This window comes from Sus scrofa, chromosome 12, assembly GCF_054392235.1.
Source record: "Sus scrofa isolate SSC_HxYL_T2T_F1_AM1 chromosome 12, Sscrofa_HxYL_maternal_Yorkshire_Landrace_v2.0, whole genome shotgun sequence".
NCBI lineage: Eukaryota > Metazoa > Chordata > Mammalia > Artiodactyla > Suidae > Sus > Sus scrofa.
In genome coordinates, this window is record NC_139394.1 from 47,283,219 (window position 1) to 47,301,668 (window position 18,450).

An 18,450-nucleotide genomic window follows, 5' to 3' on the forward strand; every position below is an offset into this window, starting at 1 on the left:
CTGCTCATTCTTCCATAAACAATCCACTTATTCGAGTTCCTGATGGGCTCAGCAGTAGCAAATCCAACTAGGATCCATGAGGGTGTGGGTTCAATCCCTGGGCTTGCTCAGTGGGTTAAGGATCCAGCATTGCTATGTATGAGCTGTGGTGTGTGTTGCAGACGCAGCTTGGATATGTTGTGGCTGTGGCTGTGGCATAGGCTCAGATTTGACCCCTAGCCTGGGAACTTGTAGATGCCATGGATGTGGCCCTAAGAAAGACTTAAAAAAAAAAAATCCACTAATATCCCTATCCCCAAGGTCTTATGCCCTTCCCACTTAGTTTTGTCCTAACTGGGGTCCCTTTCCTTACTCCTTTTCGTTTAGTTATTACCTTGATTCGTTTCACAGATAGTTCTTAAGAATCTACTGAGTGCCTGGTTACTTCAGGATAATCTCATTTTCTCCAGAAGAGCTTTCCTTTTCAAAACTTCCCTAATTTCAAGTGTCATTTACTTAGCACAAGACACTGTGGTAGAAAGAGCTTGAAAACTGGGGCCTAGCCTCTAGCACAGATTCATTGTGTAACCTTGAGTGAATCACTCTCTGTTCCTTGGCAGACACAACTTTCAACTCTACCATCCTTGGCCAGGGGTCAAATCTGCCCCACCACCTGCTGTTGTATGGTTCCTGAAAGAAGAATTTTTTTTTTTTAATTTTTTATCTTTTAGTGCTGCACCCACCAGCATATGGAAGTTCCCAGGCCAGGGGTTGAGCTGGAGCTACAGCTGCCGGCCTACACCACAACCACAACAACGCAGGATCCGAGGTGCATCTGAGTGTCTTCGACCTACACCACAGTCCATGGCTTAATCCACTGAGCAGGGCCAGGAATGGAACCTGCCTCCTCATGTACTCTAGTCGGGTTCATTACCACTGAGAATTTGTTATTTTATTTTTTTCCATTTTAAGTAGTTTTAAAAGATGCAAAGAATATTCTGTGACACGTGCCAATTATGTAAAATTAAAATTTGTGGCCCTAAGTTTTATTTGCACATGGTCATGGCCATTTACTTACTATATTGCAACAGAAACCTTATGATCCACCAAGCTTCAAATTTTCTCTAACTGGCCTGAACAGGAAAAAGTTTGCTAGGAGTTCCCGTCATGGCTCAGTGGGTAACGAATCCGACTAGGAACCATGAGGTTGAGGGTTCGATCCCTGCCCTTGCTCAGTGGGTTAAGGATCCGGCGTTGCCATGAGCTGTGGTGTAGTTCGCAGATGCGGCTCGGATCTGGCGTTGCTGTGGTTGTGGTGTAGGCCAGCAGCTACAACTCCGATTGGACCCCTAGCCTGGGAACCTCCATATGCCGCAGGAGCGGCCCTAGAAAAGACAAAAAAAAAAGAAAAAGTTTGCTAATTCCATTTTGGAATTCTACCAGGAAGGCGCGCTTGGAGGAAGCAGAGCGGTTCAGGCGCAGTGCAGAAGCAGAGCTGAGACTCACTGAGCCTGCGGCGCGGGCGGCGCTGGGACCCGGACGGTTGTCGTGAGCTGCTGTCAATCAAGGCCGCCGCGGGGCGGGGCGGGGCGGGGCGGTGCTTCCGCCTGCGCGTGGCCACAGCCGACTGCTCGGCGGCGCCCCGGACCGTCGGGAACCGCGCCCGCAGCCGCCGGCCGCGCGGCCGGATTAGAGGGCGATGGATCTGGAACCCGAGCTGCTGCTGCAGGAGGCCCGCGAGAACGTGGAGGCGGCGCAGAGCTACCGGCGGGAGCTGGGCCATAGGCTGCAGGGACTGCAGGAGGCGCGGAGGCAGGTCGGAGGGCCGCGCCCGCGGGGGTGCTGTGGGCCCCGGGGAGGGCGCGGGGTGCCAGTCGGTGGGCGAGGGCCGGGAGGGTTCCGAGGGGCGGGAGTGGCCGGAAACTCTGGAGCGAGGAGGGAAGAGGCTCTGAAGGTGCAAGAGACCTAACAGGGTCTGGGAATATGGGAAATGGGTTCTGCTGGGGGACGGGGTGGGGGGGGTGTCTAAGGGGAAGAAAGATTCCGGTAAGTTTGGGGGATCAAGGGAGAGTGGGGGGCGTTCCCCAAACTGTGTGGGGCGGTGTTGGGGAGAGGATGGGGTCCGAGATTGGGGCGCGTGAGAGGCCAGAGCAAAAGCCGAGGGCGTCACAGAGGGTAGTGAAGATTGAAAGAGTTAAGGGGAGGTGGGGAGTTCTTTGGAAAACCTGCTATGTGGACGGAGGTTGATTTTAGAGACCTTGAAAATGGGGGGCAATGACCTGGGGAGAACTTAAGAAGCAAAATGGACATTGGCAGGGAAGGATTAGAGAGATGGTTGGAGATCCAGTAGAGTGAACACTAAATGAATGGAATTCGTGTCTGAAAGTAGTACTTGATGTCTCGTTATGATCTTGAATGCATTAAAAAAGTGGTTTAGCGTGATCCCATTCTAGAGAGAGATTTCTAAGGTGAAGCTGCGTTGAAAGGGCAAAAGAAGGAAGATGAAACCCTTGAGGGCTGAAATACAGGTGTAGGGAAATGGAAAAACAGATTTAAAGAGAGAAGTGCTGAAAGGAGACGCTAAATATACTTTTGAGTGACAGCAGTTATCTCCTCCTTGGGGACCTGGTTACCAAAGATATAGGAAAGCCACATGGTGTCTCTATACCCTGGAACATACACAGAAAAAGATACAACCCACTGCCAGTGTGTGGTAGGACAGATAATCCTCAAGCTGCTGTTAGTTCAGGTGCTTAATACGTGTTTTTGGAGTCAGCGGGATTCCACCCATTAATTTTCATCATTTGGATGAGTGGGGTTTTTCAGCGTCACACTTGTTAATAATCTACATTATCATCCTAGTAACTCCCATGCTCCATAGACTCTGAAAAGGGTAGAATAGTGCTGTGCTCACAGTGCCTTTGGATACTCTCATCATTAAGGATCTTCAACATGCTTTAGGTTTTATATATTTAAAAATTCTTCTAGATTTTAAATGTGGACCATGCATCATTTGTAGTTGGGGAACAAACCTGGGAGCAAATCTAGATAAGGTGATCCTGATTTAACTAATGCTTTTTAAGGACTTCCAATACATTCATCTTGATTTCTACTTGAAAACATCTGCGTGATTCCTTCAGCAATTTTTTTTTTCCTTCTGCTCTTTTAAAATAGAGGCTCTGGGAGTTCCCGTCATGGCACAGTGGAAAATGAACCTGACTAGGAACCATGAGGTTGCAGGTTCAATCCCTGGCCACTCTCAGTGGGTCAAGGATCTGGTGTCCTTGTGAGCTGCAGTGTAGGTGGCAGACGCGGCTCTAATGGTTCGTGGCTGTGGTGTAGGCCAGGAGCTGTAGCTCTGATTCGACCCCTAGCCTGGGAACTTCCATATGCCACGGTGCGGCCCTATAAAGCAAAAAAATAAAATAGAGGTTCTAAGTCTAGGATGCGTTTTAAAAAGAGATTGAGGGATCTCTTATTGTATGATTAGCTTCAGCCAGTGAAGATTCTTATATATGAGCAAGACTATTGTTTAACTGCATCGACAATTAAAAAACAGTAGTGTTGGGGAGTTCCCGTTATGGCACAGTGGATGTGAACCCGACTAGTATCCATGAGGATGTGGGTTGGATCCCTGGCCTTGGCAATGGGCCAGGGGTCCAGCGTTGGTGTGAGCTGTGGTGTGTAGGTCACAGACGAGGCTCGGATTCTGCATTGCTATTGCTGTGGCCGGCAGCTACAGATACAGCTACAGCTTCGATTTGACCCCTAGCCTGGGAACTTGCATATGCCGAAGGTGTGGCCCTAAAACGCAAAAAAAAAAAAAAAACACCCCAAAAAACCAAAACAAACAAACAAACAAAAGGAACAGTAGGTTGACACTTAATGAATGTGCTTAGTTGCTGGGAGTGGTACTTACTAATTTTGTGTGTGGTCTTGAACACGTTAAAGCAATTTAGTCTGACCCTATCCGGAATGGTTTAGGATTCACTTTCCAACCTATGTTCTTTTAAATTCTATGTGGAATAATTTAAATACAGGGCATACTTTCCTATAATTTGGAGGAGTTTGGTATGGGGTTTCATTTTGTGTTTTGAGGCCCATTGTCTCAGACTTGAAACAGAAAACACTAAGAGAACATCCATGACGCTGACTGACCTTGCCTTCTGACCGGACTGAGTGATAGTGGAATTCTCATTTGTGAACTGAAATGTATTTTGTGCCAGTGCCAGTTATAACAGCTTCTAGTTCTAAAAGCTTTAATTCTTCCTCAAAGCTAATTCTAGTGGGTTGCGCATGTTTGGGTTTGTAGAATAAGTCTTCTGTCAACTTGCATTTTAAGGAAGGTCTCTTTTACAAAAATGTTATCAAAATAAGCAGCTGCTTTTGTTTAGTGGTTAGGGTATTTTTAGGGTTCCAGTCATTTTCAGAATACATAAAATATATGGGTTTTCAGTCAAAGATTTTGCGTGGAGGAAGGAGGAGAGAGCAGAGAGGAAGGATGCTCCCTTTGTGTATATATTTTTACTTGCTGTTTTTATTTCCTTTTGGCATATGATTTTTTAATTGGCATATAATTTATATGTCATAAAATTCATACCTTAAAATTGTCCAATTCAGCAGGCTTTTTTTTTTTTTTTTTTTTTTTTGCTGTGCCTGTGGCGTGTGAAAGTTTCTGGGCCAGGGATCGAACCCAAGCCACAGTAGGACCCAAAGCCAGATCACTAACCCACTGCACCGTAAGACAACTCCTTCAGCAGTTTTAAGTGTATTTGCAAAGTTGTGCAACCATCACCGCTGTCTAATTCCAGAACTTTCATCATACCCGTAAGCTGTTACTCTCCAAAACTGCTTTCTGTCTCTTTTTGGATTTGCCTCTTTTGGACATGTCATATAAATGGAATCCTACTCTATGTGGCCCCTTGTGACTGTTTTTTTTTTCCTTTTCTTTTGGTCTTTTTATGGCCTCACCTGTGGCATATGGTGGTTCCCAGGCCAGGGGTCGACTTGGAGCTGTAGCCACTGGCCTACACCAGAGCCACAGCAACGCCAGATCCAAGCTGCGTCTGCAACCTACACCACAGCTCACGGCCACACCAGATCCACCGGATCCTTAACCCACTGAGTGAGGCCAGGGACGGAACCTGCAACCTCACGGTTCCTAGTCGGATTTGTTCCCGCTGCGCCACAACAGGAACTCTGTGACTGGTTTCTTTGACTTAAGCAATGTTTTCAAGGTTCGTCCATGTGGTAGCAGGTATCAGTGCTTTCGTCCTTTTTATGGCGAAATAGTTTTGTTGTATGGATGTACCACATTTTATCATTCCTCACTTGACAGGCAGGTGGGTTCTTTTCCCTTCTTTGGCTACTGTGAGTAACGGTGCTGTGAACATTCATCTTTTCACGTAGGTTGGTTTTCAGTGCTTTGGGTGTATACTTAGGGCTTGTTAGGTCGCATGGTAACTCCGTTTTTAACTTTTTCAAGACCCCTTGGCATAGTTTCTATCTTTGTTTCTCACCCCTTAAAAAGCTCTCATGAAATTTGCCCCTTTTGGGAAATGGTGTCTCTGAAAGTTTAGAAGGAAGAAGAGTAACAGTCTTTGGTTGGTAACCTTTTAGTGTCAAAAACAACTGCCAGCATGTAGCAGTTTCTCCTCTTGTGGTTAAGTTTAAGCCCTGCCCTCTGTCTTAAGAGAAAAGGAAGTTCTGAGTAGGAATGAAGTTTAGCAGTCTGTAACTGTTACTGTTTGACTCAATTAAAGGTGAGAGAGATGTTGGGTGGCTTCAGGAAATCAGATTCTGTTTACAGCCAGCCTGGCCTGAGTTGAAATTATTAAGAGTCGTTCTATATCCTTCTTTGGAATCCTTGGTACTAAGTTGTCAATACCAAAGACGTTAACTCCTACTCCCCTTAAATTCTCATTTGTTCCTTCACTCAGTAAAGATGTATTGGGGGCCTGTGGGGGGTCAGAGATACTTGTAGGTCCTAGAAATGCTGTGGTCAGAGAAACAGACCACTGCCCTCATGAATTTACTCTTTGGTGGCTGATCATTTGACACTTCCCCCTAAAAAGAAAACAAATAGGAAAAACGTAAATCTCGTGTATTCATTTTTAGATTTCACTTCCATTGTGTTTTTCATCCCTTGTTTATTTCTACAGGGTTGAATTTCCTGTTTGTGGTGAATAGAGATAGCTGATCAAGATGTCACACAGTGAAGTCAGCGGGCCAGTCAGATAGGCCTCCCCGAGTGACACCAACTTGGTGACATTTACCAGTGTCAGAGCCTAGTCCTTACACTTTGCAGGTCCAGAAAGTCCATTTTTAAACCTGTTCTTTTACTAAATACCTTTTTTGAAGGTTTCAATGCACTTTTTTTCCACTCTTTTTTAAGCTATAGTTGAAATACAATGTTGTGCCCCCCTTTATTATTTTTTTAATTGAAATGTAGTTGATTTACAGTGTTGTGCTAGTTTCAGGTGTACCACAAAGTGAGTCAGTTTTACATACATACATATACACGTCATATTCCTTTTCCCGTATGGTGTATTACAAAATATTGACTGCAGTTCCCTGTTTTATACAGTAGGTCCTTGTTGGTTATCTTGTTTTGTTTTGTTTTGTTTTGTTTTTTAGGGCTGCACCCGCGGCATATGGAAGTTCCCAGGCTAGGGGTTGAGCTAGAGCTGCAGCTGCCGGCCTGCACCACAGCCACAGCAACGCAGGATCCGAGCCGAGTCTTCGACCTGCACCACAGCTCATGGCAATGCTGGATCCTTAACCCACTGAGTGAGGCCAGGGATCAAACCCACATCCTCCTGGATCTTAGTTGGGTTCGTTAACCACTGAGCCACGAAGGGAACTCCAGTTACCTCTTTTTTACAGGTTATCAGTGGGTATACATTATTCCCAAACTCCTTCTACCCCCCTCCCCCCGAAACTGCATCTTTGCAGATTATCAAAGGGAGATTAGTTTGAGGTACTGGGGGTGCCACCAGTGAGAAATAGCAGTATTCTAGTCTGTGTACAGTTATAGTTCACTCTATAAATGAAGGTGTGGGCCTTCATATACCTTTAATTAGTGTGATTCAGCGTCTCAGGGACTTGATAATCACAAGGCTCTTGCTCTTTCAGAGTAAAGGGTCAGATCCTGGTAATCTAATTAAGATACTGTTAGGTGAGGACCCTGCCCTGCTCTGGCCAGTGGTGTCCCTTTGATTCTTGCTACAAGTGTGGTCCACAACCGCAGCCGTGGTACCTTGACCTGAGAGCTTGTGAAGAGGGCCGGAATCAGGCCCCAGCCCGCTCTGCTGAATCATCCCCTGTACTTGAACAGGATCGCCAGGTGTGATGTGTAGGCAGGTGAAAAACGGAGGCACACAGCTTAAAGTAAAGGGTTAACACTGCCTCAGCCCCTACTGATTTCTGTAGATCTCTAAACTATAGGTGTGCTGTTGTAAATTGTTGTGGTTTTATCCTCTGGATTCGAATGCTGTTTGAAATATCGTGGGTTTCTTAGATAATTAGGCAGCAATAGATAAGTAATTGACAATCTCAAGCCAATGCCTGTCCTCGCAGGTCTTCTATAATGGGACCATTTCTCTCTCTCCTGTTTTCAATTTTTCGATTGTTGATTTCAGATAATTTTTTGAAGATTTAACTAGGAATTTTGATATTTCTAAGGTATGGTACCAGGTTCTCTATGGCTCATTATTCCCACAGACTTTGAAAACACATAGCATGCTAGTGTCTGTTCAAGACTGAAACAGATAGAGAGCTCAGCACACACAAAGTTATTTCAGAAAACCAGGGCAGGAAGTCTTAGTAGCTCAGCAAAGAAAAAAAGCTATTATTGCTTCTTTTATCTCCCACTTCCCCTTCTGTTACCCATTTTCAAAGCAGTCCAAAAATCTGTTTGAAAATAATTTGTTACTGTGGTCGTACTTAAAATGGCCCTATTCCAGTGTCCTAAGAAAAGGTTAAATCTAGAGCTGGGGAAAACCAAGAACAGATGGAATAACTTGAAAGTAATCCATAATTCTACTACTTACAACCACTGTTAACATTTTGCACAATCTTTCTAGATATATTATTTTGCCAGATTGAAAGACTATCATATATATGTTTATATCTGTATCTTTTCTCTTGGCCAGCATTATATTGTAATTATGTATTATGAAATATTTTCCAGTCTATTTTTTTTTTTTTTTTTTTTTTTTTGTCTTTTTGCTATTTCTTTGGGCCGCTTCCGCGGCATACGGAGGTTCCCAGGCTAGGGGTCCAATTGGAGCTGTAACCGCCGGCCTATGCCAGAGCCACAGCAACGCGGGATCCAAGCCGCACCTGCAACCTACACCACAGCTCACGGCAACGCCGGATCCTTAACCCACTGAGCAAGGTCAGGGATCGAACCCCCAACCTCATGGTTCCTAGTCGGATTCATTAACCACTGCGCCACAACGGGAACTCCCTCCAGTCTAATTTTTAACACAGAGGTGAATAGTCTATTACAGAGGTACTTACGGAGCATTTGTTAGTGGTAGGCTGAGATGTATTGACCCAGATACATGAAAATACTGGAAGCAAAGCTCTTTAAGCAAAACTAAATAATCAGCCACCAAAGGGAAAAAAAGCTGCACGTATATTTGTGTTCAAAAGACCACATATTTATATTGGCTTTTCAGTCATCTTAAGTCTTTTCGCAAATTGTCTTTAAACACAACATTCTGAAAGCTGCTCGTTGCGTCTCGTCCAGACCTCGCTGGAGATATAGTAGAATATAATTGAGAATTAAAACAAGCATTTGGCATCAGTAATGTTAAACTCAGGGAGGTTAGTTAAAAAGTATGCGTCACGGAGGCGCCCCGTTTCCTTCTGTGTAGAATTTGTCTTCAGTGTCGAGTGTAATGTATGCGTAATTTTATTAGAGAAGATCTATTCTTATTACTAAAAACCTGGTAAGTAATATGGCTGATTTGTGATCTGAAAAGCCAAACGTGTTATTGAGGGGTATCCACAAATCGTTTATATTTGCAGTTACTTTCCTTTGCATCTGCCCCTGTTAGTCATGAGACCTTGGGAAACTTAACCTTCCTGACGCCTCATTTTCCTGTCTGTACAGTGAGGATAAGGATAGTGTCTGCTTTTCCTGGCCAGTGTGGGCATTAAAGTGAGAAACGTATGTAAAATGTTCTCTTGTGGTGCAGCAAGTTAAGGATCTGGCGTTGTCACTGTAGCCTCTTGGGTTGCTTCTGTGGCTTGGGTTCGATCCCCGGGTGCAGCAAAAAAAATAAAGATTCACTACAATGCCTGGGACATAGGAACTTCTTAATAAATATTAGCCATAGTAATAATACCACCAAATATCAGTATTATTCAAGGCGACCTCACCTTCTTCTCCAAATGGAAACTTTAACTGTCTCCATTCCCTTTCACAGCAGAATGACCCTTCTGAGCTCAAAAAGTGGGCAATTTGTGGCTGTCCCACTTCTATAAGAACTTAATACATTTTACTCTAGTTACGTGTGCATGCCGCAATCCTCTTTACTAGAATGACAGTTTTTTTGAGGTCAGAATCATGCCTCACTCATCTTTATAACCCCAGTTCCTGGCACATACTAGACCTCAATAAATATTGAATGAGTGCCTTTATGAATGTTGTGGGTGTAATTTTGCAGACATTCTTTCTAGATTGTTCATGGTCTTGATTATATGCACCCCGTTCACTAATGGAGATGATAAGAATAAAACATTTGTTTTATCGTCTGCTTTGCTTATTTGTAGCTACATAATAAACTCTGCCAAAGTGTAATGGCTTAAAAGGCAGTCGTTTGCTTAGTTTTCTGGGGATTGACTGGGGCTCTGTTGGGCAGTTCTCCTGATTATACTGGCAGCTCTCATGCAATTACAGTCCGGTGGCAGCTGAGGCTGGAATGTTCAAGTTACAACATTTACCTACCTGTTTGGAGCCTTAAGTGGTAGCAGGACTCAGCTGGAAGGCTGGCGTGGCTGAGCCTGGATGCCAAGCTCTCTCCCTTCCTCCTGCACTCTTCCTCCCTCCCTCCTTCCCTTCCACTCTTCTCCCCCTTCCACTTGTCCGCTCAAGAAGGATAGTGGGAGTTCCCGTCGTGGATTAGTGGAAACAAATCTTACTAGTATCCATGAGGATGCAGGTTCGATCCCTGGCCTCACTCAGTGGGTTAAGGATCCGGTGTTGCCGTAGGTCGCGGAGGCGGCTCGGATCTGGTGTGGCTGTGGTGGAGGCTCCAGCTGCAGCTCCAATTCAACCCCTAGCCTAGGAACCTCCATATGCCAAGGGTTCAGCCCAAAAAGAGAGCCATACTTCTTATACAGTGGCTCAGGATCCCCCAAAGTGCAAAAGCAGAAGTTGCCAGGTCCTTTTAAGGCTGAGGCCTGCCACTGGCACAGCATCAGTTCCACTGTGTAACAGCTGAGTTGCTGGTCCCCCGGCCAGCCCCCACTCTAGGGGAGAGGTCTGTATGAGGATATAAGCACCATGAGGCATGGTTTGTGGTTCCCTGGGGCCACCAAGGTAACAAACAGACTACCAAGTCATATAAGAAAGATTTTCTTTTTGAAAGTTTTCAAATCAACATTAAAGGTAAGTCTAACTGTGAGAGGGACAAGAGGAAATGAAATGCAGCAGCGCTTGTGAGTCCATACGTGAATCAGACAATTCAGACTCTATCCACTTGACTAGCTTTGTGATGTGGGCAAGTTCATCTCACTAGCTCCTTCCTGTAATTAATCTACACATGGTTTCTTCATAGGGTTGTGTAGAATTTAAGGCAGAACACGCACAGCGCACACAGGAGGTGTTCAGTAGGTGTAGCTGTGGCTGTATTGTTGTTATTGCTGTTATTTGTAATGACTCATGTCTTGGGGTCAGTGTGAAGGCAGTACATTTCGTATGAACTGAGAAGAAACATTTTTGTTCAGTCCTTCACTTTCAGTTGACTGTTTGGTATCTTTACTGTCTTTTATTTAATTAATTAATTTTTTCTTGTTTGGCTACCGTGCAGTGTATGGAGTTCCCGAGCCAGGGATCCGATCTGAGCTGCAGTGGTGACCCCTCCACAAGCAGCGGTGATGCCACATCCTTTAACCCACTGTGCCGGGCTGGGGATTGAACCTGCATCCTGGCACTGCAGAAACCTGGCTGATTCTGTTGTGCCACAGCAGGAACACCACTTTGTCTTTTATTTTTGATTCCTATGTTCTTGTTAGCTAATAGTGTTAAAACAGTTTTAGTTTCCTGTAAGCAAAATAATTGGGAAAATGAATTCTTAGAGTTCAATTGGGAAAACTTGGAGGGTAAAAATTCTTCTATAAAGTCATAAAAATGCATGTTTTATAGGAGAGAGAGGAGATGCCCGTTACTTAATTGCCTGAAACACACATATTATGTTATGTTTTATTATTATTGTAGATAGAGCAACTGTATACCGTGCCTCTGTCATGCAAAGTTCCCAAGTCCAGGGATTGAACCTGACCCATGGCAGTACTCCAAACCCCCAGAGTGACTATGCCAAGTCCTTAACTGCTAGGCCACCAGGGAACTCCAAGACTAGAGATGCTTTAAATCAGATTCTACATGGGTTTTATGACATTTTAGAATTTAGCTAAATTCTAGAGGAAAATGCATCAGTCACTGTTGTCTTAGAAGTTGATGAAGTATATATTCACTAGGCTTTAGCATGGCTTAGTATTGATGTATAAACTTGATGGCCCTTTGGCATTTTCAGAACTTATCCTCATAGTAAAACTAAAAATACGGTTGCCTTGAAATTAGCAACTGTGTGGAAAATTTGTAAATGAGATTTTTTTTTTTCATTAAAAAAAATTTTATTGGCGTTCCTGTCGTGGTGCCGTGGAAACGAATCCGACTAGGAACCATGAAGTTGCGGGTTTGATCTTTGGGCCTTGCTCAGTGGGTTAAGGATAGGGCGATGCTGTGAGCTGTGGTGTAGGTTGCCGGCGTTGCTATGGCTGGCGGCTACAGATCCGACCCCCAGTCTGGGAACTTCTGTATGCCATGGGTGCGGCCTTAAAGAGACCAAAAAAAAAAAAAAAAATTTTACTGAAGTTGATTTACAGTGTAATTTCTACTGTACAGGAAAGTGATTGAGTTATACATACATGTACATCCATTCTTGTTCAGGTTTTTTTGCCATGTAGATTATTACAGAATATTGAGTAGAATTCCCTGTGCTTCACAGCAGGTCACTGTTGACCATCTATTCCGGATAAAATAGTGTACATATCCCAGTCCCAACCTCCTGATCCGTCCCTCCCTGTAAATAAGTATTATTGGTCTGTTACAGTAGAGGTTTTAGTGGAAAATTGGTTCTGAATATTAAGCTGCATGAACAATGTAGAAGTGTTGCTTGTGGCTCAGCTGGTTAAGAACCCAACTAGTATCCATGAGGATGCAGGTTCAAACCCTGGCCTTGCCCAGTGGGTTAAGGACCCAGCGTTGCCGTGGGGTTGTCAGATACCGCTTTGGTGTAGGCCAGCAGCTGCAGCTTCTATTGGAGCCCTAGCCTGGGAACTTCTCTATGCCAAGGTGTAGTTAGTCCTAAAAAGACAACAACAAAAAGAAGACACCCCTCCATAACAATGTTATGTTACAGTTTCATTTCTGAGACCTTGAGTGGGATATCATTTGTATTCTTCTTAAATTTACTTTGTTACAAACCATCACACTTGTTTTGCCCTATGTGGTTGTCTTCCACACAATTTTTTTTTTTTCTTGGGGGGGGCCACACCTGCAGCACATGGAGGTTCCCAGGCTAGGGGTCTAATCGGAGCTGTAGCTGCCGGCCTACACCACAGCCATAGCAACTTGGGCCACAGGTCATGCAATGCCAGATTCCTAACCCACTGATGGAGGCCAGGGATGGAACCCACATCCTCATGGATCCTAGTCAGGTTCATTAACCACTGAGCCCCGAAGGGAACTCCTACCACACAATTCTTTATGCAAGAATGAAATACAGGTTGCAGCAGGAAATGTCTTTAGCCCATACATAATTTACCAGTTTACTGGAACCCTTTAAAATGGGGTCTGTGGAGTTCCTGTCGTGGCTCAGTGGTTAATGAATCTGACTAGGAACCATCAGGTTATGGCTTCGATCCCTGGCTTTGCTCAGTGGGTTAAGGATCCAATGATGCCATGAGCTGTGGTGTAGGTCGCAGGTGCGGCTCGTATCCTGCGTTGCTGTGGCTGTCGTGTAGGCTGGCGGCTACAGCTCCAGTTGGACCCCTGGCCTGGGAACCTCCATATGCTGCGCATGCGGCCCTAGAAAAGGCAAAAAATAAAATAAAGTAAAATAAAATAAAATGGGGTCTGTAAGCACTGAACACAGCATGGTGCAGTGGAAAGACCTTGGAGTCTGACTTTTTCTGGCCCTGGGAAGCCATGGGGAACTTATTTGACTTCTTCGAGCTTTCCTTTCTTCAAGACAGATAGTCCAGACCTGCCTCTCAGTTGTTGGGAAGACTGAGCCAACAGTGAGCACACAGGGCCGTTGGTACCACATCAGATATACAAAGAAATTCACTCAGCAGTGAAGTCTGCATTTTACCATTAGTTTTATAAAAAGCCAAGCAAATGAACTTGATTAGTTACATGATTCTATTCCAAGTGGCGGTGGCTTTGAATTTTGAACTATTTCAGGGAGAAGAAAATGATGCCAGAGTAGTATCAGGTTTGGAGTTCTTGTTGTGGCGCAGTGGAAGTCAATCCGACTAGTATCCATGAGGTTTCGGGTTCGATCCCTGGGGGTTGGGGATCCGGCGTTGCAGTGAGCTGTGGTGTAGGTCACAGACTCGGCTTGGATCCCGCTTGGCTGTGGCTGTGGTGTAGGCCAGCAGCTGTAGCTCTGATTTGACCCCTAGCCTGGGAACTTGCATATGCCATGGGTGCAGCCCCAAAAATCAAAAAAAAAAAAAAAAAAAAAAAGTAGTATCAGGTTTGAAACAGCAGTTGGTTGGGAATCTGAACAAAGAGGGGTCCAATGTACAATGAGATTATAGGACTGGCGAATGGCTTCTCCCTCCACTGGCCCTCTCACTGCTTTGTGTTCACACACTTCCTTTTTTTCTGAGGTTCTGAAACAAAAACAAAACGTCGTGAGGCTCTGCAGCAGCCGAGGGAGCTTTTGAATTCTTTCTAAAGAGGAAATTGACTTTACCTAACCAATGCACTTCCTGTGTGTGCGGTATCCGTTAAAGAGTGAGACAGGACCTCGCTGGTAGAGCTCGCTGCAGAGTTTCCTCCTGGGGGGGTGGGGGTGCACGCTGCATTTCAGTGCTCCAGCATGTGGTCTTCATTTATTCTGGCATCTGTACGGTCTGTGAGCATCACCTGGGGATCTCGTTGCCCGCACAGATTCTGATCCAGTAATTCTGGGTGGGGCCTGAGTCTCTGCATTTCTTTCTTTCTTTCTTTCTTTTTTTTTTCTTTTTGTCTTTTTGCCTTTTCTAGGGCTGCTCCCATGGCATATGGAGGTTCCCAGGCTAGGGGTCGAATCGGAGCTGTAGCCGCCGGCCTACGCCAGAGCCACGGCAGCTCGGGATCCAAGCCGCGTCTGCAACCTACACCACAGCTCATGGCAATGCCGGATCGTTAATCTACTGAGCAGGGCAGGGATCGAACCCGCAACTTCATGGTTCCTAGTCGGATTCGTTAACCACTGCGCCACGATGGGAACTCCCTTTGCTATTTTTTTTAAACTTTGACTTGGGTTTAGAAGTTATGTAGTAACTTTGCAGAGATTAGTTATTAAGTTAGGGTTTCTCTTTTTCTTTATGATTTAACGAATTCTTATTGCGCAGATACCATTGTAACTTACGTTAATGTCAAAAGGAAAAAAGGTGTTTCTTCGATCTGTCCTGCCAGGCAAACCACCCCTTCCCCCCGACCCCCCACGTATTTCTTTGTAGTCTTCAGGCATGGGCTGTGAACCTTTTGGAAGACAATTTTATATTCTACCTTTTAAATTCACTGTTAGAGAATAAAGAGAAAGGTTTCTAAATTTTTCTGTTAACTGTTGATATAACTGTGTTTTACCCATATTTTTGATATATTCTTTTCTTGGATTTTTCTTGAACTTCAAATGCTTTTGTTGAGATCACGTTAGCAAAGGGTTGGAGTAGTAAACACAGTATGTCATAGGAAACTCATACAATACTATTTGCCGGGTAAAGCATGTATTTGCTTTAATTCACCTGAGTGTTTGGCCTGTAGTTAAAGTGAGAAAAAGTGAATTGTGGGAGTTCGTTGGTGGTCTGGTGGTTAGGACTTGGCACTTTCACACTGTGACCCGGGTTTAATCCCTGGTCTGGGAACTGAGATCCCACATCAAGCTGCTGCATGCCATGTCCCCCTCGCACAAATCAAAGTGAACTGTGTACTATCTGTATTTCCTTAAAAAAAAAAAAAAAAAAGTAGTGTCTGTACAGACAACTGATTTGTTTTCAAAATATTTGTGAAATGGAAGATTTCCCCATCATATCTCCTAGAACAGCAGTTCTTAACCTGGGCTGGATGGACCTAAGGTCGTGTTTCTCAAGGTGTGAGCTGCAGAGTCACAGGTGTGCTTGTGAAAAAGGAGCCCTCCATCCCTAACCCTCCTCCAGCCCCTTCTTCAAGTTGGTCCTAGGACAGAGCCCCACAATCTAAACTATAATTGGCTGCAATGCTATAATTCTTGATTCTTCTGCAAACTAAGATTCAGAATTACTGCTCTGGGAAAGCAAGCCATGGTTGGGATCTGAGGGAATTTGTAATCTCTGAAATTGAATAAATTGCTTTTGGGTAGGGATTATTCATTTTTCTGGGATGAAGTTCTATAAAACCTCTCATTACGATTCACAAAGAGGACCGTGACTCAAAAAGAATCAAGTCATTGTCCCAGAGGTGTGTTTTTCCTGAACATTTTCTGTCTCTTAGGAGCTTCTTTTCTTTTTTCCTTCCTTCCTTCTTCCTTCTTTCCTTCCTTCCTTCCTTCCTTCCGTCTTTTTAGGGCTGTACTCGTGGTGTATGGAGTTTCCTAGGCTAGGGGTCCAATCAGAGCTGAAGCCGCCGGCCTACACCACGGCCACAGCAATGTGGGATCCAAGCTGTGTCTGCGACCTACACACAGCTCATGACAATGCTGGATCCTTAACCCACTGAATGAGGCCAGGGATGGAACCCGAATCTTCATGGATACTAGTTGGGTTCATTAACTGCTGAGCCATGATGGGAACTCCTTTTTAAAAAAAGATATATATGGATAATTTAGTTTTAATTTTTATTTAATTTTATTGGATTATAGTTGATTTCCAATGTATTGTTTCAGGTGTACAGCAAAGTGATTCAGTTACACATATATATATATATATATCCATTCTTTTACAGATTCTTTTCTAATATAGATTATTATAGAATAATATTGAGTAGAGTTCCCTCTGCTATATAGTAGGTCCTTGTTGGTTATCTGTTTTATATAAGGTTGTGTGTATATATTAATCCCAAACTCCTCTAATTTATCCCTCCCACCCCCAGGAGCCTTTCGGATTGTAAGTAAATTGTTAGTTTTCTTTGGGCACAAAGAGGGCATTTTTGTCCATGAAGTGTTCTGGGTTTTGTTTTGTTTTAGTTGGTATTGCAGTTACTTTTTTTTAAATTTATTTTTTATCTTTTTTGCTTTTTAGGACCACACCTGAGGCATATGGAGGTTCCCAGGCTAGAGGTCCAGTCAGAGCTGTAGCAACCACAGCAGTGTGGGATCTGAGCCACGTCTGTGACCTGCATCACAGCTCAGGGCAATGCCAGATCCTTAACCTACTGAGAGAGGCTAGGGATTGAATCTGCAACCTCAAGGTCCCTAGTCGGATTCGTTTCTGCTGTGCCAAAAGGGGAACTCCCAGTACTGCAGTTTTTAATCAACTATTTCTTTACCACATTTTAGAAAAAGAATTTTAATCCTCTCTTAATTTAAATTTTTTGTGTATGTACTGAAGCATGCTATTTCCAAGAACTACTTTGTGAAGATACTTATTTCTAACATTTATTTATCAAGAACAGTAGTGTGCCAGTTGTTTCACCAGGTGTAGCACGTAGACTTTTTATTAGCATTATTAGATTCATTTGACAAAGGAATTGAGGCATGGTGAGCTTAATTAACTTAACCACATTGACGTAGTCTGTGAGTGGTGAGACCAGGGTTTGAGCCCATTCTGTCTCACCTGAAGGCCAGTTCGTGCAAACCTGCAAGCTCGCGCAAATGGTTCACACCTGGTGTATCAGCGAAAGGAAGGTGATGCCTGTGTCCTGTCTTGAGATTATTATGGGTGATGCCCGTGGATTTGCCTTTTCTTGAGATGCTGATTCTTGTTTTTACGTGATTTCTTTTCAGATCAAAGAGAGTGCATCCCAGACAAGAGATGTCCTCAAACAGCATTTTAATGATTTAAAGGGAACCCTGGGGAAGCTCCTGGATGAGCGATTGGTGACCCTTTTGCAAGAGGTGGACGCCATTGAACAGGAGACCATTAAGCCACTAGATGACTGCCAGAAGCTGATAGAGCATGGAGTTAACACTGCAGAGGACCTCGTCCAAGAAGGTGGGAGTCCGCTGAAAGTGGGCACATACAGTCAACACTGCTGGTTTCTTCGGGTACCAGCAGGCTTCTTGCGATCCGTAGGATGCTTAGGCTGTTCGTACCTTGGGATAGTTTTCTAACAGAGGATCACAGGTGTACAGTGAGGCAGCCTAGGGAGAGTGCAGTTAATATGCTAATTATGATCATTCACATAATGAGGAAATGGGAGTTCCCGGCATGGCTCAGAGGAAATGAATCTGGCTAGTATCCATGGAGAGGCAGGTTTGATCCCTGGCCTCACTCAGTGGGTTAAGGATCCAGTGTTGTCGTGGGCTGTGGTGTAGGTCACAGGCACGGTTCAGATCTGGCTGTGGCTGTGGCATATGCCAATTTGACCCCTAACCTGGGAACTTCCATATGCTGAGGGTGTGGCCCTAAAAAGACAAAGAAAAAAAGAGAAAAACATAATAAAGAGGAAATGATTTTTCTCAAATGGTTCTGTGATAACAATATCTCACTCACTGTTGGCACAGGGACTTCACAATCATTTTGAGTCTGTTCGCATATTTTTCAGTGTTGATGGTTTAGGGAATTTAATTCCATCTTCTTTTTATTTTTTAATGATTTTTATTTTTTCCATTATAGTTGGTTTACAGTGTTCTGTCAGTTTTCTACTGTACAACAAAGTGACCCAGTCACATATACATATATATATATATATATATACACATTCTTTTTCTCACATTATCCTCCAACCATCTTCTTTTTAGATGGTTAAAGAGTCAGGAGTTCCTGCTGTGGTGTGGTGGGTTAATTATCCAGCTTGTCTCTGTGGTGTTGCTGGTTTGATCTGTGGCC

The 18,450-nt window shown here is 44.1% G+C and overlaps 1 protein-coding gene and 1 long non-coding RNA gene across 2 annotated transcripts in view; both read left to right on the plus strand.

Annotated features, from left to right (window-relative positions):
* The first annotated feature begins 1,627 nt into the window (after positions 1–1,627).
* The window catches only part of CRLF3 (cytokine receptor like factor 3), a 42,893-nt gene continuing 26,070 nt past the window's right edge, over positions 1,628–18,450 (plus strand). Inside the window, 2 exon segments of the mRNA NM_001244329.2 lie at positions 1,628–1,795; positions 17,406–17,613. Of these exon segments, the coding sequence (NP_001231258.1) occupies positions 1,679–1,795; positions 17,406–17,613 (325 nt within the window). The 5' untranslated portion in view covers positions 1,628–1,678.
* LOC146398261 (uncharacterized) lies at positions 4,605–11,771 on the plus strand. Its single transcript, XR_014821443.1, has 2 exons — positions 4,605–5,143; positions 8,413–11,771. It is a non-coding gene; the product is annotated as an uncharacterized LOC146398261 (long non-coding RNA).